Source organism: Ammospiza nelsoni, chromosome 7, assembly GCF_027579445.1.
Source record: "Ammospiza nelsoni isolate bAmmNel1 chromosome 7, bAmmNel1.pri, whole genome shotgun sequence".
Taxonomy (NCBI): domain Eukaryota; kingdom Metazoa; phylum Chordata; class Aves; order Passeriformes; family Passerellidae; genus Ammospiza; species Ammospiza nelsoni.
Window position 1 is genome coordinate 16,186,986 of NC_080639.1, and position 26,990 is coordinate 16,213,975.

At 41.7% G+C, this 26,990-nt stretch overlaps 1 protein-coding gene across 2 annotated transcripts in view; it reads right to left on the minus strand.

Annotated features, from left to right (window-relative positions):
• The window catches only part of ITPRID2 (ITPR interacting domain containing 2), a 40,106-nt gene that overhangs the window by 8,099 nt on the left and 5,017 nt on the right, over positions 1–26,990 (minus strand). For both annotated transcript variants that reach the window (XM_059475644.1, XM_059475645.1), the window contains 12 exons: positions 26,194–26,243; positions 25,302–25,358; positions 22,636–22,672; positions 21,322–21,420; positions 20,654–20,862; positions 19,173–19,867; positions 15,541–15,613; positions 9,350–9,438; positions 5,093–6,307; positions 2,485–2,565; positions 2,038–2,165; positions 899–1,049 (listed from right to left, as the gene is read on the minus strand). In XM_059475644.1, the coding sequence (XP_059331627.1) occupies positions 899–1,049; positions 2,038–2,165; positions 2,485–2,565; positions 5,093–6,307; positions 9,350–9,438; positions 15,541–15,613; positions 19,173–19,867; positions 20,654–20,862; positions 21,322–21,420; positions 22,636–22,672; positions 25,302–25,358; positions 26,194–26,243 (2,884 nt within the window). The remainder of the gene's footprint in view (positions 1–898; positions 1,050–2,037; positions 2,166–2,484; positions 2,566–5,092; positions 6,308–9,349; positions 9,439–15,540; positions 15,614–19,172; positions 19,868–20,653; positions 20,863–21,321; positions 21,421–22,635; positions 22,673–25,301; positions 25,359–26,193; positions 26,244–26,990) is intronic.

Here is a 26,990-nt window from a genome sequence, read left to right on the forward strand (position 1 = left end):
TGTGCTTCTTTTGTTTGGCTGATGGCAGAACTGCAGCACAAAAAGAGAGGAACAGTCCTTCGCTGAGTGGAAAAGAAGAGAAAGTATATTGCCATGCCACCAATAAACACAGACAAAGCCTCTTCTCCCCCTTCTTGCACTTTTGGGGAGCGTTCGTGGGAGCAGAGCTTCGCCCACTGTTTGTCAGGCAGCCATGTCTTCATCTGAAGGAGCGACAAAAGGCAACGGAGGAAAAAACTCATGACAATGGGATTTTCCCCATTTTTCGTTTTGTTTTTTTGTGTGTGTGGGGTTGGTTTTTTTTTTTTGGTGTGGGGTTTTTGTTTTGTTGTTGTTTTTGTTTTGGTTTTTTGCTTTTGTTTTTGTTCCCAAGGATTGGCAGAGCTAGAGAGAAAGCACAGTCTGTTTCTTGGGAGAGAAACACTGTGAATGTCTCATCTCTCTGCCCTCATCTCTCAAGAAAATCAGTGTAGAACTCCAGAAAGCCCATCACCATGCTCCAAGGATTTTAGACATAAGCCCTAGCTACCAAAACTGTGAAAATTCAGGGTCATGAAGAGGAAAAAGAAAGCACTAACAGAAGAGGTCTGTCTTTCTCAGCCCTAAAACCCCCCAGGGTATGTATTGATATGTATGAACACCAAGAAAGTCACACAATTTTTCCCCAAGGTGAAATAGTGACTGAAAATGAGAAAATATGACCCCTGATACACATGGCATCATTAGATTCCATCCCATTCTAAGAGTTGTATCAGTTATGAGTTATTATTTGTCCCTGCTCATTGCAGGTTGGACTAGATGATCTTTAAAGGTCCCTTGCAACCCAAACTATTCTACAATTCTCTAATGAACATTATATGGAGAAAAAACATGATGCTGTTGCAAAACTAATACTTACTATGTGTGCCTGAGGTCTGTAAGGTGAAGACATGTGCAGACTTCTGAGCTGGTCCTCCAAGGCAAGCAGACGCTCTTCCAGCTGCATCTCCAACTCCTGCAGCTCCATGCGGACAGACTTCCTCAGGCTCTGCAGCTGGTCAGCTTCGAATCTACAGCAAGGCCACCACAGAAAGAACAAAAGCAGTCACTGCACCCAGCTGCAAAGAGGTGACTGAGCAGGACAGTGCCACAAGTAAAGGACTTCATACAAGGGAATTCAAAGCAGGACACAGCAATGTTAGCTGAATGCCTACGTGGCACAGAAGTCTTTTTCCGTTTATAGAAAAGATGTATCAGTCCACAGAAAAAACAAAACCACATAGTGTACCACAGAACATTCTCCAAAAATTTTAGCTTTAAATGCAGAAGAAATCAGTATTTATATATCTAATCAAATTAAATTTAAAGCTGATAAGAACAAGCACCACAGAGTAATGCAGTAATCACATGCTACTTCTCCTCTGTGGTTATAGCTTCCCCAGCACTCAGAGCTACATTTTGGCCAGGAAGCCACAGTCTAAGGCAGCCAACTGATTTCAAACGTGTTTACTTTTAAAGTGATAGGCCAAGAGCTGATTCAACTAAACTAAATATATAATCAGTTTCAAAAATTGTTCCAGATCTGCTGCTACTACCACTCCTGGCGAGCACAACCACTCAGAGCCAGAATATGAATGCCATCTGTAGCTCAATGAGTAGCCACTGAAGGGTGGAAAATCATCTGAATGCTACAGTTTTCATTCTTTATTTACATCTACGAAGATGGGAGTGATCTAAAATCATATCTTTAAGATTTCTTTCCCCTGCAATCAAGTATCCTATGATAACAACCCTTAATATCTGCAGCTGTGGAATCACTTTGGAGAAAGGATGCAGAAAAAATAATTAGTGAGAAATACGGATTGGAAGAGACAAAGAGTAAAAAAATCTAGAATGAAGATGCATAAAGAAAAGAGTAAATAAGATTTTGGCAAAAAAACTCATCTCCAACCCTGTTCAAATTGAAATGAATAGATTTCTTGCTGATCTCAAGAGCAGTAACACATTTTTTGATATGCCAGGGTATTTTCTCTTTGTTTTTTAATAAGGTAATTTTACCTTTCCTCCTCTGTCATGTGCTGATAAACCGTGGTCTGTTGACGTAACATAGTCAATTCCAAATCCATCATTTGGGTTCTGAATAAATTTAGATTTCTCCTCACCACTTGTAGCTCCTGGAAAGTATTCTGGGGAAATAAAAATATAATCATGAATTACATGGGAAAATGAATTAAAGTAAGTTTGGATCCTGTAGCCACATTTGCCCAGAAGCTGCATGTTGTGCCATCACAATGACTCAAGAAAACAACATTTTCAGCTGTATCATACAAGCAAACACAAGAAAGTGTATTTAGATTAATTCCTTTCTAACATTATTTGTGGGAAGCTGTCTCTTGAGAACAAAGACAAGCAACTGCCCAAAGTGAGCACAATCTGTGACACATTTAGGATGTTTCCTTGTATTTTATTTTGACTGAGTACCACTCCATAAACAGGGTGACTTACCTCGTAGAGAGGTAGAATGGATGATCTCTGAGTAGTGTAACCAGTGGCAGCTGAAAAATCCTGTCCCCTCATCACTGGGTACTAGGGGGAAGAAACAAACAATTTGAAATGGGAAAGGCACCCTCTGGAACGCACAGACACTCCAAAAGCAGCCCTAAAACACAAACTTTCTGGCATTAAGATTTCTGCAATCCATGGAAATACTGTGTTGCAAAGAGGCAACCTTACAAAATGTCAGCACCACTTCTTAACTGACACATGAGCAACAATTTATGCTTGAAAACTCAGTAGTCTCAATTGTCTCAGCTAATGATAAAAACAACAATTCCAAAACTGTAACTGAGCAAATTAAACTATGCCCCATTTTGAAATCATGGTTGTAGTCAAATTTGTCATGGGATTTTCTTCAGTTCTTAGTTTGGGGAATTTCTGTTCATTTTGGTTTATAATCTCACTATGTTGCCTTCATCCAAAGTCCCCAGCTTGCTAATGATCTCTTACAAAAACAAGACTGAAGAATTTCTATTTGCATGTTGCAGCAACATATGGAGCAAAAAGATAAAATCCAGAGGTTTGTTACATGTAGAGACACAGCACAACAAAGAACAGTGGAAACAGCAAAAATGTTTACCTTCTCAAACATGAAAGACAGCTTGTCCAATATAATTTTGAAAGAATGCAAAGGACTACTGATATGTCATGGAAAATCTGAAGCATGTTCATTCATATAGAGAAGCTTTGCTCCAACATGATCACATCAAGGGGATGGGTTTATCTTTCCTCTGTCAGCTTTCTCTGTTCCCTGTTCTATCAGCAACTTATCTAGTCCTCCTTATTTCCTCTTAAAATCACAATCATATGTTTTAACATCTCAACTTTTTCTTTAGCCATTGAGTATGCTATGTGTCAAACTCAACCTCTACTGTTGGAAACCAATCTCTGCTGTGAGAAGGACCAAGCCCCCAAAATGAAACTAATTTAGACAAAATATGCTTGAAGAAGAACAAGTCGGCTAAACATTATTACCCCCTCCAATGTCCTTTTCTCTCTTTTTTTTTTTTTTAGATTTCTTTTTCAGCAGGTTCAGTTAGCATAGTATGTGTGGTAGAAGTACTGAGCACACTGTAACCTTACACAGATCAAGGCTGCAAGTGGTACACATGAGAGAATTGAATTCTCCAGAGCAGGTTAAGTTCTGCAAACACTTTCTCCCAGGAACACCATGAACACCACCTTGAGCAATAGTTGACTTAATACACAGGTTATCACAGCTTCCTGCTGCAGAGCTGGTCACCAAATCTTGCTCTGAGAAGCAAGCCCAGCTGATAGAACCAAAGGAAGACTGGACTCACCTCTAACTTCTGACAAGTGGCAAAGTCAATAAAATAAGAGGGGCCCAAAAAAGGCCACTACAGCCTCCCACATGCAATATGGTACAGGCAGGTGCATGTTTGCTCTAGAGTAAAATGCACAGAAATTTTAGGTCTACAACTGCATAGTATTCACATATTCATACATAAACGAGCAGAGTCTGTAACTACCTTGCCCACACAGCCTCCTGCAGGAGCTTGCAGGATCCTAAGTTGGACCACTACCTGAGAAAACAGCAGAACCAGGATGGCAGGAACAGCTGGCAATCAGGGGAGGAGGAGCAGAAGGTGTGGCAGAAATTGGTAAAATTTACGTGCTTGCATTCTCAAGCTTTTCTTCTCTGAGTGATGAGATGGATAAAATTTCACATGCTCTGACAAAATCAATTCTTAATAAAAGACTGATGTTATCGAGAACATGCTGGCTAGCACTAGAGTTGCAAGTGGAAAAGATTGGCATGAAACAGTACAGAAACACACGGAGATCAATCACTGACATCATTATTGAAGTTTTGCGACTATAAGGAAAAAGATGCACTTTTAACAGCTGTATGAGAAGTATGTCAAAGAGAAGAGAAATCAAAGGATTGACCAGACTATTCTGTGATTCTATAAATATGCATTTTTAAATCTAAATCTAATGATTCTCATCTTAAAATAAAATAATAGCTGATAAAGAGTATGCTGTTCCTCCCCCCCATCCAAGAATATCCATAAAAGCTAAAAAATAAAAAATACTGGAAAAAAAATCACTCTGGATCAACTGGAACAAGAAAACATTGAATGCAAAAAAGTGGAGCATTGAAAAGATGATCACAGAATCACAGAATATATTGATTGGAAGGGACTCACAAGGGTCTTCAAAGTCCAACTCCTGGCCCTGCACAGGACAGCTGCAAGAGTGATTCCATGGGCCTGAGAGCATTGCCCAAATGCTTCCTGAACTCCACCAGGCTTGGTGCTGTGACTTCTGTGGGGAACCTGTTCCAGTGACCAACCACTCTCTGGGGGGAAAACTTTTTCCTAATATCTAACCTAAAACTCCCATCTTTGAACGCTTCAAACTTGCCTGTTTAAACAAAAGCTCCTAAAACAGTAGCAAATCAGACTTGGACAAAATATCTTTTTTTTCCTGATCTGCTGAACTACACAAAGGAATATTCAGGTTATCACCTTGGTTTGGTAAGGATAAAATAAGGAGCCCCTTTGACCAGGGGCAAAGCCAGGCTTCCTCTTACCTGTGAGAGGTTCTGCAGAGAGTTTCTGATGTCATGGAGGACCCTGCGGAGCTGCATCTCCACAGTGGAGGGTGGGTTCATGGCAGGAGGACGATGAGGAACTCCATGCCTTGGAAAGAAGGGGCAGCTGAAGGGGGAAAGCATGGCACTGAAGGAAGAGCCAGAGATGCTTGGGATACTGTGGGTGCTGAGCGTCCTCATGTGCTCGCACAGCGGCCGGTCCTGCCACTCCGTGGGGAGGGAATGGAGGGAGCACGTGGAGCGGGACATGGCTGCTGGCATGTGCAGGGGGCAGCTCTGTACCCTGGTGGGACTGAGCTCCTCAGACAGCCTGCTGGGCCCTGCCTGGGGCACCTCTTTCTTGGAGGACGAAGGTGCAATAAACAGTGTGGATTTGCACACAGGATGGCCAGAGGCTGCCTCCTCCTCACTTCTGTCATTCTCAGATGCTGCTTCCTTGTCCTCCTCCACCTGTGTGTACTTGTAGGTGAAGGAAGGAGGACTGCAGAGAGTCTCTTTTCCTGGAGTTAACTGAACATTGACAGAGGACACCACTTTCACTGGATTCAGCAATGCAGTTGGGAGAGACTGAGACCGCCTTAGAGGATAGCCCGATTCAGCAAACCAGAGTCTCTGCTTCCTCAGAAGATCTTTTGACTTAAGCAGAGTGCACCTGGCCTTGGAGTCAGGTGAGTTGATGATCCTCATCTCAGCTCTTTGCAAGGCAACCTGAACTCTGTCCACAGATGATGTGGAGGAGCCATCACCTTCCAGAGACTGCATCGACTTGAGGATATGGTGTGTGTGATACTGAGGAAACTCAAACACGCTGCCTTCCTCCAGCAGGTCTGATTCTTTTTGCTCACTGGAAATGTCTTCCTCTTTAGAGCTGACCTCTCCTTGGACTGTCTCTGATATATGAGATGACTTGCTTTCTTGTCCTTGATTTTGTTCAGTTTTACAGTCACTAATTTTTCTGTCTTCACTCCTTCTGCTATCAGAAGATTTTCGTCTCTCTACTTGAGAGATAATATCCTCTTCATCATCATCATAATCCTCCTCCTCATCATCTTCCTCCTCCTCCTCCTCAAACTTATCAAAACAGGGCAGTTCCTTGGCTATCTGTGTCTTCTGTTCCTCACTGTGCGATGTCACAGTTGTTTCACTGTCACAGCTGTCAGCACTGCTTCCCATGCCCTGCAAAGACTCCTGAACCTAGGAAAGATATGAGACAGCAAAGGAGTGAATGTACTGGACACTCAACTACTGCCTTCTCAAGAGTCAGGCCATGAGTCCAAGAACACCTTCACAGGGCATTGGGGGGGGGAGCAGAAAGAATAATGCACTTAGTGTGCAAGAGAAATGGTGAAGGAGAACAAAGAAACTGTAGTATCAGATACATTGGGAGTACAACGAAGTATCGCACCAAAAGGAGGTTTTTATTTTCTCTAAAGAGAAAATTCTCCACACATTCCTTTGATTTGACAATAAATTCAATACTGTAAGAAGAATAGAAGTGGCAAAAGAGTAAGAGCAAGAAGAATACAATGCTAGTATTTTAGGTGGTGATGACAAACAGATAGCTGGGTCATGGAACAAAGCATTTCCCATTTATAAAGGTTTACAACAGTGAAATGAAGGGTAGCATTAGGAAATGTATACAGAGAAGTGAGGAGAACTACAGACTAGTGAAACTGTGTTACAGGACAACACCAAGAATGGGAAAGCCAGTCTGCCCATAAACTAAGCCTGTTTAAATAAAGAATCATTGAAGACTGAGAATATCACATCAGGATGTTAATCTCAGTTGGAAACCACATCTGGTACTATTAGCCCATCCCTCCTTTCTCCTGAATCTTCTTCCCCTATTTATTTCATTCTAAATAACAATTTAAACCAGAGTACGTAGACGAGGGAGTTGTTAATTTAGTAGCTAACAAACGGCAGGAAAAACATTTAAGAGAAAGGAAAAAAGAAGAGAGCTATTCATTGTAAAGCACATTCTTGAAGCTGGCCTGACTGACTGCTGTATTTACAAGTGCACAAGACATTCCCTAAGAGCATGTGGTATAAAGTACACTCTTGGAAATTTACCATAGTTGATGCATGAACTAGAAATTTTCCTATCTCTACTTTCTGCAGTTCTTGCTGCCATTAGGATATTAGTTATTAGTTCCTTCTAAAGAGATTATGCTTTTCAGGCAATAGTTCCTTCTCCAACCATCTAGAAGATTTCAGCCATGAATGTCATCTTCACAAGTACATATCTAACATTGCACTCGCTGGCACAGCCACAAATTATTGTGAAAGAATGTGCACATTCAGATGGTTTTCAAGTTAAAGGTACTAAATGAGCAAAACATTATAATGTTTAGGTGAAATCATGTGGGCTACATGTGTGTCTATCTATCTGTTTCCTAATCCTCCATCACATTGTTCAATTATGAGTAAAGCATAAGAACTTGGATGGAGAATTCTGGCTTATTTGCTAACACAAAACCCCTCTGCAGAATACCCTGTCTCAATATCAAAATCTCCCTCAGAAATCTTAATTAAGGAAGTCAGAGATGAAAGGCAATATGGGTTAAATTTTGAGTTCTCTCCTGAGTTTCAGAGGAAGGCTATGGGTGCTAGAGTCAATAATTTAACAGTAGATGGCACTAAATTACCATACTTTTAAGAAACAATATATACTCCTCTGTATCCCCTTCATTTTTTCACTGGTTCTCTTCACCAGCTGCCAAGTTCTCATTTCCCCTAGCTGCATCATTCACCCATATTTTCTGAATTCAGCTCAGCACTTGGTCAGAACTAAGAATTGAAGGGGGTAGAGGGGAGCCTAGCAACTCCATGGCACAAACCTCATGCAGCCTCAAAATACCTTTTCAAAACAGCAGAACAGAAAACAGAAATCTCTTCCCTTTACAGCCAACACAGATAAACTCCAGCAATATCCCAGTGAAAGGGTGCTTAGCTGCAACATACTTTTAGTGGGCTCTTCATCAGGTTGTAACCAACATAAAAATCAGGAGTGACCAACTCTCTTCTGAGTCACCTTCTAACATGCCTGTCAACTTCAGTGCACTCACAGCTCTGTAGAGAGCTGAACAAGTATGTCAGATGATCATGCTCTTTGCAGGAACTCAGGATCATTTTTCCCTTTACTCATTATTACTCCTTTTCTTGCTCTTGAAAAGCACTAAGCTGATGTTTAAGGGAGACAAAGACCAACACTATCATGGCTTTTATTTTGGCACTCAGTTGAAGAACTACTAAATCGGAAAACCCAGAATTCCAGTACCAAAATGAAAAAGCAACACTGATGGATGAAGAGGGTAAAAAACTCTTCCCAGTAACTGCCAAACAGCTTTTAAAGCGCTTGGTGTGCCACAAGGGAGAAACACATGGTAGCATAAGAAACAAGTCAGCAGATACAAGCTATAGAGATGAAATTGCTGGAGATACCCAGAATCCCATTTTTTCATTTGGGCTGTGGTATAGGTCTCAGGAATAGCTGGCCTTGAGAGCAGGATCCAACTCAAGGCCTTTCACTGGCTGATTGACAGGCCAATCAAATCATGGCTATTACTGTGTGAATGTTTTAGGAGAACCAGGAGAACAGCTCTCCAAAATATCAGATACAATACAGTCAAGCATATGTATTGAGCACACACCTAAACACCAGGCTGGAACAAAAGTTTTCCCTAAGACATGAGGTCTCTCAGGTCAGCATCACAGCAATTTCTGGGACTAAGATCAAAGAAACCAGAACAAGAAAGAGCATGGAAGGTCAAAATCAACTAAAATTAGTCTATCTTCATAGTAAAGCTAGTGTGAAATTGTTTTCACTTTCTGTCAGTTGGTAATTAAAAAAAAAAAGAAAAAAAAGAAAAAATGCAGGGGGCAGGGGGGAGAAGTACACGGGCAGTGGGAAGGCAAAAATGATAAAAACATGAAACAATCACCAGATTAGCTTTAATCCTTCAAGACCTTAATCTCTACCCACTACTGAGAGGAATCAACAGTGAGAAAAGATACACCAGTAACAGCAAACAGAACATACTGAATTTAGACCTTATTCCAGTCCCAAGTATACCCAGATTAACCTACTAAAAAGGCTTTCAAGTCTGAACACAGACTTGGCAGGTCCAGCTCTGAAAACTATGATTTTATAGACCTAGACTGACAGTCACAGTAGCAGTCAAATACTGTTTCACACTAATCAGGAGTATTTCAACCACAAGATGAGAACCTTACCTGAAGCTGACTGAATGGAGAACAGTCTGTAGAGTCCTCAGCAAAGCCACTGCTGTCAGAGTGCTGACTTGCTGTCCTTAAGAGCTGATCTGTTTGAAACAACCAAAACCCAACTGGAATTACTTTACAAATCACAGCCTTTCAAGACCAATCTCACTGAATGCAAACTTTCCTTTTACAGCAAAAAACATGAAATGGGTAATACGATTGCCTTTCAGTTTCCACTTTGAACAAAATAGAGAAACAACTTTTTTGTGTCAAGCAAAATCTCTCTCACCCAAGCCCTACTTGTGAAACTTCAAGCAACCATTTTTTACATTTTTCTTTCCTGTGCTGTGGCAAAAAAAAAACCTCTGCAGATATTGCCCCTGTTGGAGTTCTCCTTTCACAAAACTGCATCACGGATTAATTCACACACAGGCAGTGGAAGAGTTGCTTTTGTGTTGAAAAGTACAGATTTGACACCTCTCCTGATCATGGAGATACTGAAGATCACTGGTCTCTCACCAGCCTAGACCACCCCACACACCCAGAAGGACAGCATCACATGGGCAGAGAGGGCCATGTGGAGGACTCTGCCAGCTACTGGAGAGGATCCTCCACTGGCTTAGCAGACAAATGCAGAACATCCCTTACACATCAATGGGCAATCTGCCAAAGCACATTCCCAGTGCTCATTTTATACACCAGAGATAAGATCCTCCTGCTTGTTCCTTTCTACTCTCATTAGGTAAGCATTAAAATAGCCTAAAGAGGCTCTAAAACCCTAAGTGCTTCCCAGGAGTGATTTCCCCTGGTGCAAGCACTGCACTCACTAAGCAGCTTTGCAGGGAGATCTCAACAAGCTCTGCAGCACACTATTGCATGTATGTTTTTCCTGACTGGACACAGGAAGCACTCACCAAGTGCAATGTTTACCTTATGGCACCAGAAACATTTTACCCAGCCTGAGGTGGGCAACAACCTTATCTCACCTTTAGAGCACAGCAGAAGTATAAAATCTTGGAGATGGGAACTACAGTGGCCGGCCACCTTCTCCTCTGGAGCCTTAGGCAAGAGCTTGCTGCTGTCTCCTCAAAGGCTCAATGCAGAATTTTGCCCCAGTTAAATGTAGTCATATAATTAATCTCAGCTCACAGCTCAATGCATTGGCATGCATTATGAAAACTGTTGGATATTCACAACTAATTTTTTTTAGTATTCATTTTGATAAACACTTTACTAACACAGAAATAAGTAAGAGCCTGCACAGCCTGTGAACACCAGTAGAGGCAAACTGCCCACTAAGCTTCTGTATCAGTGATGTCACACAGCTTTTAGGGAGTGCCTTTCAAATTGTGCTGCTGCTCTGTTATCATAGTAGCCACAATATCCTGCGATGACAAACAACTTTTCTACCTCAAGACAGACATCCCCACCCAACTCCCAGTAAGGACAATGGAAATTACTTCCCTGAGAACTGGATCTTATTATTAACTGACTAATTCACTTAATACAGCTGAAAGAGCATGCCATGATCAGCTTGCCACTACAGCTGAAGCTGGGGGGAAGCTGTTACCTTCTTCATGGTGAATAGTTATCTAATTTTGTTGCCAGACATTCAGCCTCCTCTGTCTCTTTTCTTATCTGGTGAATTTTAACAGAAGAGAAAAAAACCCACTACTGGTAAAAGCCTTAGCCTCTCTTAGGGAAGAGATCCCAATTAGTTCAGATAAAGCAATTCACCAGTGCATGTGCATGAACTTCATTACTGTTCAATAGAACACTGACCTGCCCTTCTGCTTCCTTCTCAGTCAGTATTTCCTTTTCAGCTATAGAAAGGAAAATTACATCTATATGTTTTCAGAAATCAATTCTTGGGCTTCTCAGAGACACAGTACTGAAGTTAAAATGAGTCTTTCAGATAATCTTCCATAGCACTGGTTATTTATGGACATGCTTTGACAGTCTCACAGGACAGAAACCACCAGGCAAAGGATCAGCCTAGAGCAGTCATTCACACTGGCCTCATTTACGGCAAGTGACTGGCACAGTATGAACAGATTCAAACTGCCTTGGTTCAACCTAAGGAGACCTAGTCCTTTCTACAGGTATCCCTTGCTTTCAGTGCTACAGAGCTGCTAGGATTTTTTAATGCTCTAAAGCAAATCAGAAAATACGTTTTCTGAGTAGTCATCTGCTACCACACCTTACCCTGGTCCTTTGCAAGTTCTTAGGGCTCTCCACAACATCCCTATGATGTAAATGCAGTAAAAAATTATAAAGAGCTGGAATCTCTACTGAATCAGTAGTGAAATGACAAGGTTTGGCACTGTAAAGACTGGAAATACTAGTACACTGGGATATAGATACATAATGATATCCATCCTCTTGACAAGACTGATCCAGCTATGTAGCCTGCTCTACAGCACCTGGATATCTCTCAGATTCAAGCAAACAAGGGGAAAATAGGAACACACTTCAAAAAAAGCCACAGAGTTACATCTGGCTCTTGACTAAAGGTCCTCCTGGCAAAGGAGAATCTTAGGACAAGGAGTTTGCAGTGAGATATGGGTCCCCTCTCTTCACCTTGAATGCAGAAAACTCAGCACTAAAGGTTGGTTTTATAGGCTGGGATCATCCCTTGCCCTGCGCAACCCCAGGAAGGCAAATATACCTTCTGCAAAAAGGTACCACTGCACAACACTGACTCTGCCACTCAAAGCTACTGTCAACACTACACACAGGAAATCTTCTGAACTACTGGGTGGAGGCCAGTGGCAGGATAATAACGAAAGTGTGGAAGAAGGAACCAGCTACAACAAACAAAACCACCAGGAACAATCAAACTCCCATCCCAGTTTAACAGAGCACAAATAAAATGGCTTATTGGATTGCTGTTTTAAACTATATATTAAAAAAAATCAAAGTGTATTTGGGCACTGAATATATGTTAAGAAAATTGTGTATTCATAAATAATCTAAATAAACAGAAAAAGTTCTAAACAAAGAACACATGATGAAGAAACAAGTCTGTGGTTTACAAAACATGAGGGCAGATTCAGCACAGCATCCCTGTCAGGGAAATGATTAGTTCATCTATTGCAACATCATAATGAGCTACCAGTGTCAGTCTCACCTCTTCTGTGTCACTCAACTGCTCACACAGAAGAGGAGAAGAAATATGTGGAAACTGTTCATGAAGTTTTAACATTTTTTTCTTGTACCTGCACTATTGGAAAAGTTCAAATGCACTTTGTATTTTATAAGATAATAATTAAATTAACATTCCCAATTTAACTGTGAGGTATTTTGTTATAGGATTAAATATCAATTGTCCCTTCTTTACATACTGATCACACCATGCACCCCAGCACTAACAAAACCAGCCCAATAGGAGCCCTGTTGCAAAAACTCTGAGTCCCTGGGGATTTCCTTGCATCTGGACAGATAAGCACAGACTCCCACAAATACTAAATGTGTTCCAGATGTTTTCTTCTCACTCCCCCATCTCCAATCTCCTGTGGAGCTGCACCCACAGAGAGCTATAAATACAATAATTTATTAAGGACAGGAAGTGCTGATGATATGCTTTCTTCCCTTTCAAGGATTAAACTTGCAAAACCAATAACCTTAATGCCTTAAAAGAAACAGGTCTGTGGCTACTCAAAATTTCACAGAGCTATGTTGATGCCAACAACCAGAGATTCATGATTTGCGGTGTCCTGAGAATACTTTCTCCTCCTCTAGGCATTGTACCTGCATTTGTCTTTCTTTTGGGGCATTTTTTTTTGGAATTGAAGGTGCTGCTGTATGATATGTCAATAAGAATTTTGTTTTTGCACTAACAAACCTTTCTACCAGATAACTTTGCAATACGCTTTTTTTATAGTGGACATTCAGCAGTGCTGTGTGTTTGCAAACTAGCTGAAGCTTTTCATTCTTGTGTTCCTAAAACAACTGAGATAAGACACATGCTTTAGTTAGGAGTCTAAACAGCAGTAGACTGTGTTGTTCAACCATAATAGTCAACAGTCAGCCAGACTATTTCAGTAAGAAAAGAGAATATCTTTTTATTTGAATAGTTCACTTCTTATTAAAAGCCCTCTTAATATGCCTTACAAACCGCTGTAAATTTCAGAGAAAGCATCCACAGCCCTCTGTGCAGATGTAAAATGACACTGTAAGGTTTCTAATAACCTGTACCAAAGAACACCAACCCTACTAACTGACAAAGAAATACCACCACATAGAAAAAGAGGTACAGAAGTATTCCTTCAGGGAAGTATTCATCTGGAACAAATCCTTATGTGTGCTTATGCACCACAGAGAAAAAGCCACTGGAAAAGGTGGGTTTGTATAAGGATTGTCAACTGAAATCACACTGCAACAGAGGACCTGTGGTTGAATTCCATGCTGATCCCACCTCATGAGATTGCTAGCGGGAGTGGAATTTCACATTCAGACAATGGCCAGAATGTTTAGTAAGTGACCACTAACTTTGTATGCCTTCTAACTTGGTGAACATCCCCCCTCTGAGAAAGCAGGCTGAAAGGCCTCCATGTTGTCTCATGCTGGACAACTTGCAAAAAGAAAAGTCGGCTACAGTTTTTCTGCATTTTGGGTTAGTTCTCCATCAATGTTCGCCCTCTTGGCAACTTGACTGAAATCCACACAGAACAAAGTCCTACATTTTTTGTGTCTCCCAGGTGAAATAAAATGCTTGTCTCAGACTAACTTCTAGCGAATGCTCAGGTATTGATATCCTTGTCAGATAAGTCATAGAAAACTCTAGGTAATGCCTGCCTGTTAATAAAGTGTCACCACTAATCTGTGTGAAGTGTATTCAGAAATAGGAGAGACATAGTGCCTGGGAAACATGACCTGGCCTACTTCAGTCAGACTGAAGTCCCACTGCTAGAACTGTTGGTAGCTTTCAGCAAGTACACACATGACCATCTCACTTTTCTTTCTTGTGTGGTGGAAGAAGAGCGTAAAATAACTACTGGGAGGAGAAAAGATGAAAAAAATTATTTTGTCTCCTCCCTGACTGCAGCTCCTGGTTCCTTAACTTGGTTTTCTCTGAAAAGCTCTCCCTGAAGCTGGAGAGGCTGGCAAACAGGAGAGCCCTGCCCTATAAAGACTGCACCTCTTTTCATGTAGTCATGTAAAGCAGGTGGAGGAAAGAGGAAGCATGTAAGGAGGAAGTACTAGGAACAGTCAGAGATTCAGTTTCTGGCAATTCTTAGTGGCCTATGTTTGTACCAGAGGAAGCTTAGTGAGCACCAGGCTGTGTTGTGCAGAACACTGATGAACAAGTAGCACAAGCTATCACCACTAACCAGGCACTACTCTCCCACACTTAGTCCAGGGCACTCTCAACCATGTTCATGCAATTCAGCTGACAGGTCACACAACTGTCAATTCATTTGTGCAAATGCAAATAAGATTATCTGTGTTTCTTTAGAGAGGTTTTTCTGCCTCTCTTAAGTATCTGGAGATGCTATTCATGTTTCACCAAAAAATTGCACGCATCTAAGCACCTCCCTAAGTGCAACAAGCTCCAGTTCCTCTTTAATTAAATGTATCAGCTAGAGAATGACCTTCACTTGCCCACACTGGGCAAAGTAACAATCACAAAATAAACGTAAAAATCAGCTTTATCCCCGTCCAAGCCATAAAACACATAAATAAGAAATTGAGATGAAAGCACAAACTAAGTGAACCACAACAGCCAGTGCACAGCTTTCTCCATGTGAGGGACTACAGTTTCCACGTGGGTGTAGAGACACTAGTTTTCTGTGCAGGCAGCCTGCAGACAGAGCAGTAGTGCATAGGAAAAAGCTGCATGTATCACGCAATTTAGGTTTAAAACAATGTAATTTCAGTTTAAATGGGTATCTTAAATTACAGGATCTACTAAGGAAAAAAAAAATCCCACACAATCTGAATTAACATTTCAGGCCATCTGAACTACCATCAATTACACAAGAGTGAAAACAGCCAGTGAGGTTATAGGGCTGTTGTCTTGCCTGTAATTTGGTTGCCACTTTGTAGTAATGTTCTGTGATTTAGCTAAAAAAGAAACCCAAATCCTTTTTATTTCTAGAGAGAAAAGAAACTTTAGAAGCTTAAAATATCTGAATCAGCCTTTCAGAGATGGAAGGACACTCAGCAGTCTGATGTCCTCACAGAAGCTGCAGTCTACTCACCTTTCCTTGACTTGGTCACTGCTAGCTGATGTGTAGCTGAAACGTGAGGTAGATCCCCCTCTGTACTCTGGATCTATCAGGAAGAGGAGATGAATATTTTGTCAGGCCAACTGGAATATATCCCTGTGCTTAGGAATGCCTAAGCTATACACACTGCACATGCAGGAGGAGGTTTTGGTAGCTTTTTCCTCCAATTGAACAACCTATACTGGTGGAAGGAGCAAACTGTGATCTCCTTGAACCAACTTTCACCAGGCATTCAGCAATGTCCCTGGAGGAGAACAGTGATCCTTGGGCAGCACCTCCCACACAGAGCACAGACCTCCCCTCTGGCTACCCTCTGCACGCAAAAGACCTGGAAATCACATCCTGTGACAACACAGAGCTCTCAGTTCCTCTTTGAAAAAACACTAAAATTACTGTGTGAAAACACCTCTGACCACCTTTACGCTACTGTCTTTTTCCAGTCAGAACTCTTGGCCCTTCATTTGAATTTAAAGAACAAGTACAATAGATGTAGAAAAATGTATGAGGAGGTCAGCACTCATGGACTGTCATCTGCTGCCTTACCAACTATTTCCTACAAGCCACCAAACCTCCAGCAGAAGGACCCAGACCCAGCCAGAACCTACTCCAGACTTCACCATGCCACTACTCATGGAAATAATTGCTATGTCTTCCAGCACAGAAAAGGAAGATAATGTATTCAGATCCATGCACATTTCAACTGGAAAATGTAAAACTACATAAAAATGAATCCTTTCACTCAGTAACTTTGTGAAACACAGTCTTATTAAGAAAGCAGTTCTCAGGCAAATGTTCAAACAATGAAAACAATATGCCTAAAATCTCAACAGGGAGGTCTTTGTTTGGTTCAAAACCTAGAATATGTTCTCTCTTTTTGCATGTGAACCAGAAAAAATCCTAATGGATCACACGCAAGTCTACATGCACAACCCCCCTGTCCAGCTCTCCCCAACCCTTCCCTCTAATGGGCTGCCAGCCCAGTTTCAAAACTATAACACAATGAATTCATCTCAATTTTTTATCAACTTAAAAATGTAAAAATCAAGATACTGATGTTGATAAGCCAAAATTCGTATTTGGCTAAAGAAGAGGTTATATTTGCATTGATCTCATGTGTATAGCAACCATATTTATATTTAGTTACTTTAACACAATAAACCTTACTTTTACACAATAAACCTTGTGGCTTCTGTTCTTTTAGGAGATGAAGGCTGTAACAAAGGGGTAAATCCTTATTTCATCCAAGTGCAGGGGAGTCTAGAAGGGGCTCACCATTTAAGATTAGGAAAAAACTAGCTTGGAATTTTTATTTTAACAAAGAACAACAAGTAATCTTACAGACACTTTAATAAAACTGGCCTTCCAGGAAGGTGTCTTGATTCTCTCAAACCTCCCAGTTTCTGATGGCTAAATTTGCAGCCTTCCAAAAGCTAAGGTTCTTCTCATTTAAATACCATCCACCTCCTGTCCTTGGCTGGGAGACAGCATTCCATTCCAACCGTGTCCGCAGCACGGTGCAGCTCCTCAAGCACACAGAAGCTCCTTCTCCATCCCTCCAGCCAATATTCATGCTGGGAAGTGACCTTCAGCACTGTCATTGGCCACCTCAGGAGTGGGTGTTTGGGGGAAATCCTGTCCTGACTCACTCCCACACTAGCTATCTTCACAGCCACAGACTTCCGAAGGGCACGCAAACCTCCAAGGCATTTGTAAGCCTTGGAAAGAACTTCCTTGATATATCTGTCATCTTTCTTATGCATAAGAATGCACTCCATGCCAAGCTAGGAAAACAGGGGGAGGAGTTACTGTCACTGTTTCTAAGACAGTTTATTGTTCATTACACTCTGCTTAGAGATGCACAAAAATAAAATCCCACTGCCAGGAATTGTTCTAAAATGTCTTCAGCAAAACTGAATCCATCCCTCCCAGGGATCTGTAGCCAGTTGATAAGTATATACTATATTGCATAAACAAAAAATCCACCAAAATCCCATCCCACATCATATGCTGTCTTGCTAAAACAGCTGTGTTTATGCCTGGCATCACTGCACAAAGTGTGCAACCAAAACTCTGCAAACACATCACACTTGAGCAGAATTCAGCGAGCCTTTCCAGCCAGCTTACTCTGAAGGAAAATTCCACACCTCTTTTTAATATAAACACATGTATATACATGTATATAAAATACATTAATTGTTTCAGTTTTGCCCAAGGGTACCAAAAATGGATTTCTCCTCTGAAATATACAGCAAAATGCATTGCTGCTCAGTCCCATCCAATCGTGCCAATGCAAACATTTTTGTAGCTACACAACAAGCTGTATCAAGAAAATTATCTGGCTGAAAACTAAGCCAGAAAAAAGAAATAAATCAAAATACACTGAGTTTCTTTTTCCCCTCTCAATTGGACTAGTCCTTTGTTCTGGTTCAGTAGATGGGCACCAATATGTGGGTAGGACACACTGGAATAAACAAGTGCTAGGAAGCACAAGAGGCTTGATTACCTTTTTTTTTTGCTTAATGAGTGCCTTCAGCTACAACATTAGATGATCTAGAAGAACTTGTCATGACAATATGACACCAGACACAGTATCTTCTAAATCATCACTTCATCATTCACTGTAAAGTTCTGTGGCTTTTCTATTCACTTGCTTTCTTCATTTCACCAATGAAATCACAATATCCTTCATTTTATGTATCTATTTCACACAGACAAAAAACTTAACTGCTGAACTTTGAACAGTCACATTGAAATGTGTCCACAAAAGCATCTACTAATTTAAGAATATTGAGACAGTTTTTACAATTTGAGCATTAAGTCTATGCAAAAATTGCATTCTTGAATCAGTAGGCTGCATGTTTACTAGCCTAATAAACAAATCACTTACAGGAACCTGGGAATTAAAATTCCTTTGGGACAATTTTCAATATGAAAATGGGTATCTGTATATATGAAGATGTTAAAAGACACCTAGTACGGACTGTGCAATTAAGCCTTGCCAAAAGTCATGTCACAGCGACCTTCAATGTGCTAATTTCCAGAGAACAAATAAATCAACTTAGAGTAGATTGTAATCAAAACCAAAAGTTGCACAAGATGAGCACCTCATGTTACATGAAAGTCCCTCCTCTGTTTCACTGCAACAAAACTCTTGCTTTATTCACGAATTTATCTTTAATAAACATCAATTAATAAATGGAATTTACTTTTGGTAACAAAAGTAATGATTTCTACTTAACAATTTAAGTAAAGTAAAAACTAAACACACAAAGTTTTGTTGCGTACAAAGCCCAACCTAGATTTACTTACATAGGGAAACCTTCCCAGGAGTTATCCCAGTGATAGCAATTACCTGAATTTGATTTTAAAAAAAAGAATGAGAACTTTCCCAGTGACTTAGGAACAACAGCAGCAGCAGCACCAAGTTACCTTATTAAGAGGATCAATTAGAGCAGTCTGCAACTGCTGAGAAAGCGCAACACTCAGAGAATTTCAAGTATTCCTGGAGAAAACACTGTCAACTGCACAGGAGGGAACATTCCTGTGCTGGCAGACAGGAGTTATGTAAACTGTATGCACAAAGAAAGTCATGTATCTTCACCCACCTCCTCCATCTCAAAGGAGTCCTTCTGCTGCAGCATTAGGCTCACGACGGACGGGTTTGCGAGGGGAGCGCAGGGGTCTCTCGCTGGCGATGCCGTGCACAGTCTCTGTGTCAGGACACTGCTGTCAGAGGTGCTGGAGCTGCTGCTGAGGCCTGGAGAGTCCAAAAGCCCAGGTTCTTCGCATGGTCTATCCTGGGCACTTGCCAGCCTGCCACCCTGCCCGTCTGCTGGAGGCACAGAACCCTCCTGTGCTCCGTCAGCCACAGCAGGGAGGTGCGTGGGTCTCTCTGCTCTTGCAGCCTTTGTCTGACTGCCGGCTATCTCCTCCTTTACAGGAGCCAAAAAAGAGGGACAGTCTTTCTTTTTAGGATATTTTGGCAATTTAGATTCACTTTTTACATCATTCTCCTCACTCCCTACTTCAGCTGGACTTTTCCCTTTTTCAACAGGCGAAGGACTGGAGGAGCTGCTGCCATCAGCTTGCTGTGTGCCACACAGATTGAGTTTTGACAAGGTCTTCATTAAGCGACTGGCTGTGTTGCTGCGATTCAAAGGGGGAGGGCTGGATGCTTCTTTGCTGGAAGACACTGAATTCATACTACCAATTTTCTGCAAAGGAGTCCCAGAGACTTGAGAATACAAAGAAGAAAAAGCATTGGCCACAGTAGTAAGCACTTCAATCTGACGAAAACGACCTGCACAGGAATGAAACACAAGGCATATCTAAAGAGGGAATTTTGATCATAATCTCTGCCCATCCCCATAAACCTACTCCTACTTTTATCAGGTGCCTCTATGGCTGAATGAACACTTCCTAGACCTGTAAGATGAAAGTCATACCCTACTATGGAAAAAAGGAATCTCTACTAAATGCACAAGAACAGCACGCAAAGTTCTCCCAAATTAAATCAGTAGCAAGTGTGTGTGACACAAGTTTATTTACAAAATGCTAGAAAGGAAGTGTTACTCACATTTCTTTCTCCAGCTACAACTACAAAAGGACAGCTATGCCCTCATTTCAGCAGCGCTCATTACTGATCCAACAAAGCTCTTGTCCAAGTCCATAGAAATACTGCCCCAGATTTCAACAATGACAAAAATAGGTCACTGCCACCCAGGAAAAAAATCCCACCCAGTGACTGAAGAACACTAGAAACAGAAGGATATTGTTATTTGTTTCAGTGCTCTAGAGCTGCATCAGAAGATGAGAATGATACAAACCAGAAGGCAGCATACCTTAGAGGATGCCTTTTATTTCCCTCCCTCACTAAAATCCTTCCACTCACCCCAAGGAGTACCACCCTGGTGGTCACCTCTTGCCTACTGAAGACTAAGCAAGAGTTTTATTATGAATTCTGAATGGAATGTTGGCCTTTAGGCTGTAACAGAGTTTTGCCAGAATATTAGATACACACCTCTTTTGGGGTTGTTTACATAGTTAATAAACTCATAAATAAACTGTGCTTCAAAAACATACTTACTTGTTAAAGCAAAACTTGGATTTTCCACTTCCATGCGCTGTATTTGGGCATTCAAAAACACTTTGATATCTATCCCTCTGGCAAACGACGATGAATTAAAAAATCTCGCTGGAATTTTTGAAGCAATATCTGGTTCATCTCTCCCAAACCCAAGGTTATAGAGCACTTCTTCAGGATCTTCCTCATAAAGCTCCAGTAATTCAGAAACACTAGACAAATGAAAGATGTTAACCATCTACATGTCTCCTTTTAAGATCCAGTCCCTTCTATCAAACTGCTAACTCAGCCCAGTAACCACTTTGGTTTATTGAACTTCTGACTCCTACAGCTCAGATTAGTTTTGGAAATAATTGTGGAGATCTCTGCATCTAAAGTTTTCATTCCCATTATGAGAGCCATTGGCCCAGACACATCACAGATCCAATCCCATAATTTCTAAAATCAGTCCTATTCTGCAGAGCCCAAATTTTAAAATGCCATTAAAAGTTCAGGCATTTTTAATGTTTAAGCCAATTTGTTAGCATTTACTAAAAACCACAACAAAAGACAAACAGAAGTTTTCCAAGCAACCAAATGAAAATTCCTTTCTCAGCTACTAAGTGCAGTAAGGCACATAAACAAGCCAAGTCCATGTAACTGAGGAACAGACCTTCTAAGCAGAGTTTTACCTTGAAACAGTCGCGCTGCTTTTTCCAGAGCCGGTGGAGTTCATACTTCTCCCCTTCTGATGGAACTGCAGCCTCCTGTCCTTTGCCAGTACACCATTGCTGTCAACACAAACAGAGAGGACCCCTGTGATAAACCTCTTCTGTTCAGGGACTTGATTCTCTGTCTCACCAGAGAGCTAACCCGCCAGCACCACTGAACTTCTCTTTTTCCCTTCAGTGTTCTCTGGTTTATATTATCCATGTCATTTATTGAAATACAGAAACAAAAGCAAACTCTGGTCTGCCTCAGTAAAAATGTACATAGACAGTACGACTTTGAAGGCAAATGCGAGCTGAGAAAACAACCCCAGATCTGCCCTTGCTGCCCCACCCTCCCTGTTCCCACCCTCCTCCAGTAAGGAAGCCCAGCCTCGGGTGAGCTGTCCTTGCCCTGCCTTTTCCTGCCTCCCCTGGGCTGCTGCCTCCTCCAGCAGTACCACCTCTCCATGCAAGGCCACCCTTTCCACACCCTGGGTACCCTGCTCCTCCCAGGTGCCACCTGCCCAGAGCTGGCTGAGGAAACTGAACAGGCTCCCAGGGAAATGAAGCAAGAGGAGCCCCAACCCACACTGCTGGCCAGCCTCTTTCCCAATCCCAAACTATTTCTTCCCTGTATCTGGAGAAGCTGCCTGAGCATTAAGTGGTATCCTGGGTTCAAACATTTCTGGTTAATCTCTCTGAGGAACAAAATGTTCCCCCCTCCAAACAGCCACCAAGAAACCAAAGGTGGCAGAGGATTCACCTAAGAGTGTGTATTTATTTATGGTGTCCAATTCAGAAGGAATAGAGAGGATGCTTTCCACAGGGGCTTCGCAGTATTCACTGAAGTTTCAGTGGGGTTTTAGTTTCAGCACATTTTATTTAGAAGTTTTAATCATCTCTCCTCTCTCAAAGTCTTTTTTCCCTGCTCCCAAAACACATGTGCTGTGACAGGCAAAACTAATTTTCCCTTGAAATTTCTGAAACAGTGAGCAATCAGTGAGGCAAAGAAGGTTAATCATGCTACATTGCAAGATTTGTCATTTCTCTGTTTTCCTCCTGCTACTCCAAAATCTATGTCAGGTCTACTGAAAGAACATAAAATTTTTTTTGCTGCACCTCCTAACGGCTCTTTCTGTGTTATCTGGATCACTTTCTTCACTCACATGTAAACAGACACAAGCAGAAGAGCTTTAGCTCTGTGGTAGCCGCCATGACTTCCACTGCCCGTTCTCCCCCCTGCCCTTCAGTACAAATATTCCTCTGAAGTAAACAAACACAAAAAAATATGTTTACCATGTTTCTGTTTGGGCATCACTCCGTAGTTGATTAGCTGTAGAGAAAGAAAAAGAAGTTATATCCAGACCTCTTCAGAACTACACTTCTCACAACCAGTATGAAGAAGCAGACAGTGAGCATGTTTAGCAACAGTCCTGCATAAACCAGATTTTACTTCTTCCATATAAATGATTGTCAAGAGTTTCTAGTATATGGCTAATATAAAATGATCTGGTTTATTAAAGCGCTGTTTAAAATTAAATCTCATATGGACACACGTTTACATCCTATCATTAATCTCATTACTTGAAATTTCAATTGCGATAAGCTGGTAATTGTTATATAAACCATTTATTGCTTTGCAACTGAAGACATGATTACCAGCTGCAGGACTGTTCCTGGGTGGGAAGGGGAGGAGGATAAGCAGGCATGCAAAGATTGCTCCAGGTGAGAAAGGAAAGAATATAAGAAAGGCAGCTGGCCCCACAGCCAAGTGCAGAGAATATTTGTTCATCTTTCCATCAGCAAAGTGGGGCGGGGCCCTGGCTGTCTGAGCTGGACCACAGTGAAGCCCCCAGTGCTGATGGGGCCAGCAGACATTGATAGGGTAGGAGGGATAGTTGAGAGGGCTCAGAGTTGATAACCTCAGGAGAGAGGCTGTCTCCCAGGTACCAAACACCTGGTCACCAAGCTGACAGGGAAGTCAGCACTTTCCACAGCTGGATCATATGGGAATGTTCCAGGCAGCATTATTCTTTCAGAACTGAACTTCGGACTTAAATTATGAGTTCCTCAAAGAGGCAACTCAGCACTAACAACTTGCCCCAGGAGACAGGCAAGGAGCATGTGTCTGTCATAGCAGCCCTCAGAATCAGCTATGAAAAGAGTGATGTCACACACTGCCAGGAAAACTCTGCATCTCGACCAGCTGTGCCAGCAGGGTAAAATCAGCAACCGTGAGTAAAACATGGAAACCTCTCAGCCTCTCTTCTTTGTTTTGGAGACATCACAAAGAAATGTATGCAAAACACAGATCCCACATCTCTTCAATATTCTTGCCTATAATAGGAAGGTAAGCCTATCTGTAAGGATTATCCAGTGACTAAGTTGAACAGCTGAACCATGGGTTTTACCAGCTCAGCAGCGGGCTGGGGTTACAGGTCCTGCCCAATGCCCTCTGTACCATTCACACAGGGCTCTGCCTTGCATCTGGACTCAGGCAGTCGTGGCTGCACAAGGGCAGGCCATTCACCCCAGCCTCAAAGGGACTGTCTGTCTGGCAGGGCACGCAGCCCTGCTCCAAGCAGCTCTGTTGTCCCCTTGTTCTCGGATGGGAAGCAAAGACCAGCAGAAACATCCGCATGATTACCCAGAAAAATCAACCAGCAGTTCTAGTACTGGGATCTTTTCATCTGAACAAGCTAAATCATGCTAAAGACCCACAAAAACCAGCAGTCCTCAGAAATTATATGGAGAAAAACTGAAAAGAAAAAAGTGACATGATGTACTAAAATCCACTGATTCTTGTGTTCTTGGTCATAGGCTCAGACCCTTGGATTATCATTACACAGAAACTTTTTCTATGAAATCTTTGTGCTGCAGGCAATCTAACAAGTGGAAAAGATTATCAATAGGAAAATTTAATCCTATTTAATCTATTGCAATAGGAGACTCATTTACTGCTTTTCCATCATAATCAGATCAAGATCATTACCAGACAAACTTTTTTCCCTTAGAAGTCTTAAATCTTTAAAAATTAAAGATATTCCCTCCCTCCAGGCCTTGTCCCACTACTCTGACACTACTGGCAAGACTAACGTGGAAGGAAAGGGCTTTCTACTACATCAGTTCTGGCACTTAGCAAAAGCTGTAATTCAAAAACATTAAAAGCTAAACTGGGAATTGTGCCTTTTTGTTTCTAAACACTGAAAGCAGATAATGTCTTATATCCTCTGTCTGACAGATAACCCCAGGACATGGTTTGTGAGAATTTTTTTTTTTGCTATTTCACAAGATGCTTCTGTTAGAACAGAATCCACAGTGCTTTTGCTAGCTGGTTTATGGACACCTCTGATCTATGATCAACATCAAGGCTAGAAGCCTTTTTTACGAAGTCCATGGGGAACAGCCACATCTCCTTCTCCTTAAAAAAGGGAAGAGAAAGAAAAGGCAAGCAGCTAGCAACAGAAGAGTGTATATTGTGGTTGATCCAAAATACTTACTCAGCTTTGGTGCTTTTCACTTTTAAAAGCACTTGGCTCTTAATGGGTTTGCCTCGTGGCTGACAGAATTTCACTCCTCCTTTCAGAAGCTTGCACAGCCACTCCCAAGGGATTCAGTGGAAGTGGGGCATGCATGGCTGCCAAGAGTAACCCATGGACAAGAAGAGCAAGTAGGAGAAATAATTTTCTCACAGCCTTGGTAAGTGCTCCAGGCTGTCCTGTCATTGTGGGTATTAAAATGAGAGGGCAGAAGCAAATTCAGGACTGCCTCTGGCCTTTGGGTCAGAGACTCAGAGTGTTTAACTCTAGCAATAGTCTAAATAACTTCAAAAAGTGAATCTTCCTGCATTTTTTGTGTGCTTCATCCTGCTTTTTTAGCCAATGCTGTCCTTCAAAATAAAAATCAGATGACTGAGTATAATTTTCTTTGCTAGAAAAAGAGTCATAATCTGCCACACCCACCTTCGGCTCCCAGGGATAAGTCATCTTCAAAACTTCCTCCATTTCTCACCAGCATGCCTGAAAACATACAGTTAACACTTCAACAACTACAATGCTCCAATGTTTTCCTTCCAGCTGCTTATCTAAAGATATTAGCAAGACACTTCATTTGATACAAGAAATAACTCGACTTTATTTACAAACCCTGCATTACTCATGCAGTTAAAATGCATTAAGAAGCAAGAAGTCACATTTCGGAACATAGCAAAATTATTTTGAAAGGAGACAACTATGACACTGCTTTGGTTTTGCACTCAGAAACACTTCCAAGTCAATGTGTGAGCAAATTAACTTCAAGTGGGAACCTGGAGGTACCACTCAGCCCATCTGTGCCTTTGGCTGCTGCATTATCTGTTCTCCAGACATCTTACCAGGAGAATCCAGAGTCTGAGTCCAGCTGGGGCATTCCCCTCTCACCTTCCTGTACCAGACTAGGAGCTGAAGTGAAGACTCCAGGCACAAGAAGTAATTCTTCTTCACTGTCACTACCTGCCCATTCCCACTGTACTTTGAACTTTAGTATTCAGACCTGCTCGGATAGTAAAATTTTCAGGTGTGGCAACCACAGTTATTAGAGGCAGAGACTGCTTAATGCTCACCAGTTTGGAGACAAAATCACCTCCCTGTTTTGCACATCTGGGAGTTTTTTTAGAGCTTACTAAGATCTCCAGAAAGACTTATTCAGGTTCTTTTCCCCCTTCTCCAGTTCTCAGGCACAATTGCTCTGCTGTGAGAATAACTCTGCAATACTGACCTGGCTTTGGTTTAGTACTAAAGACACCAAGTCTCACATGAATGTCCTTGAAAACAGTTTCCAGTAAAAGAGATTTCAGTAGGTAAAGCCCTTCCTTACCCTTCAACAGAGGATTGCTTTGCTCATCCAGGGAGGCTCCCAGAGGCGTTCTGAAACCACAGAAGAGATTAACACTGCTTAAAAACTTGCTGCTTCATGTCCTTCCTTACAGCATGTAACAAGCTTGTGATAGCAGCAGTTGTCCCTCCCTCCCTCCTTCCCTCCCTCCGCCCCCAGAAAGCACAAACATCTGACGACTGGCAATAACTTCCTAAACAACCCCCAGCCCTCTAAATAAATACACCTTGCAGAGAAAAACAACAAAACATAATAACTGCCTAACTGCAAAACTCAAACACCTTCAGGAGCAGCAGCCCCTGATGAGGAAAATCATGGGCTTCTCAGCAAAACACCCAGAAAAAACAAGCATGAATTTTTGAATGGATTAATTCAATCTCATTTAAGCAGCAAAAACTGTTGCCATTTTTCTACACATTTAAAACTTTTTGGAGAGAGGGGTGAAAAGCTGTATTTGATGATTGGGAAGAATCAAGATAAAAAATCTTGACAGCTATGTTAGCTGTCACTTGCCAGTTCTGATGCCTTACAGGCTGTTCACACTAGGTTTTTTTTGGATGATCCCTCCCATAGCTGCTGCCTGAAGGGCAGGGGATCTGCTGAATCTCATGGTGCCTCAAAGGAGCAGCAGAAGCCTCACAAGTGACAGGTCCAATCCCACTCTGAGTTCACACTGTATTTGTTGACACTGGCTAGATGTTTCCACATCTTGTCTCTCAGTCATGTTTAACCAAAGCCTTGTCACTTCTAAGTAGCACAGCATTAACTTTCAATGCTCA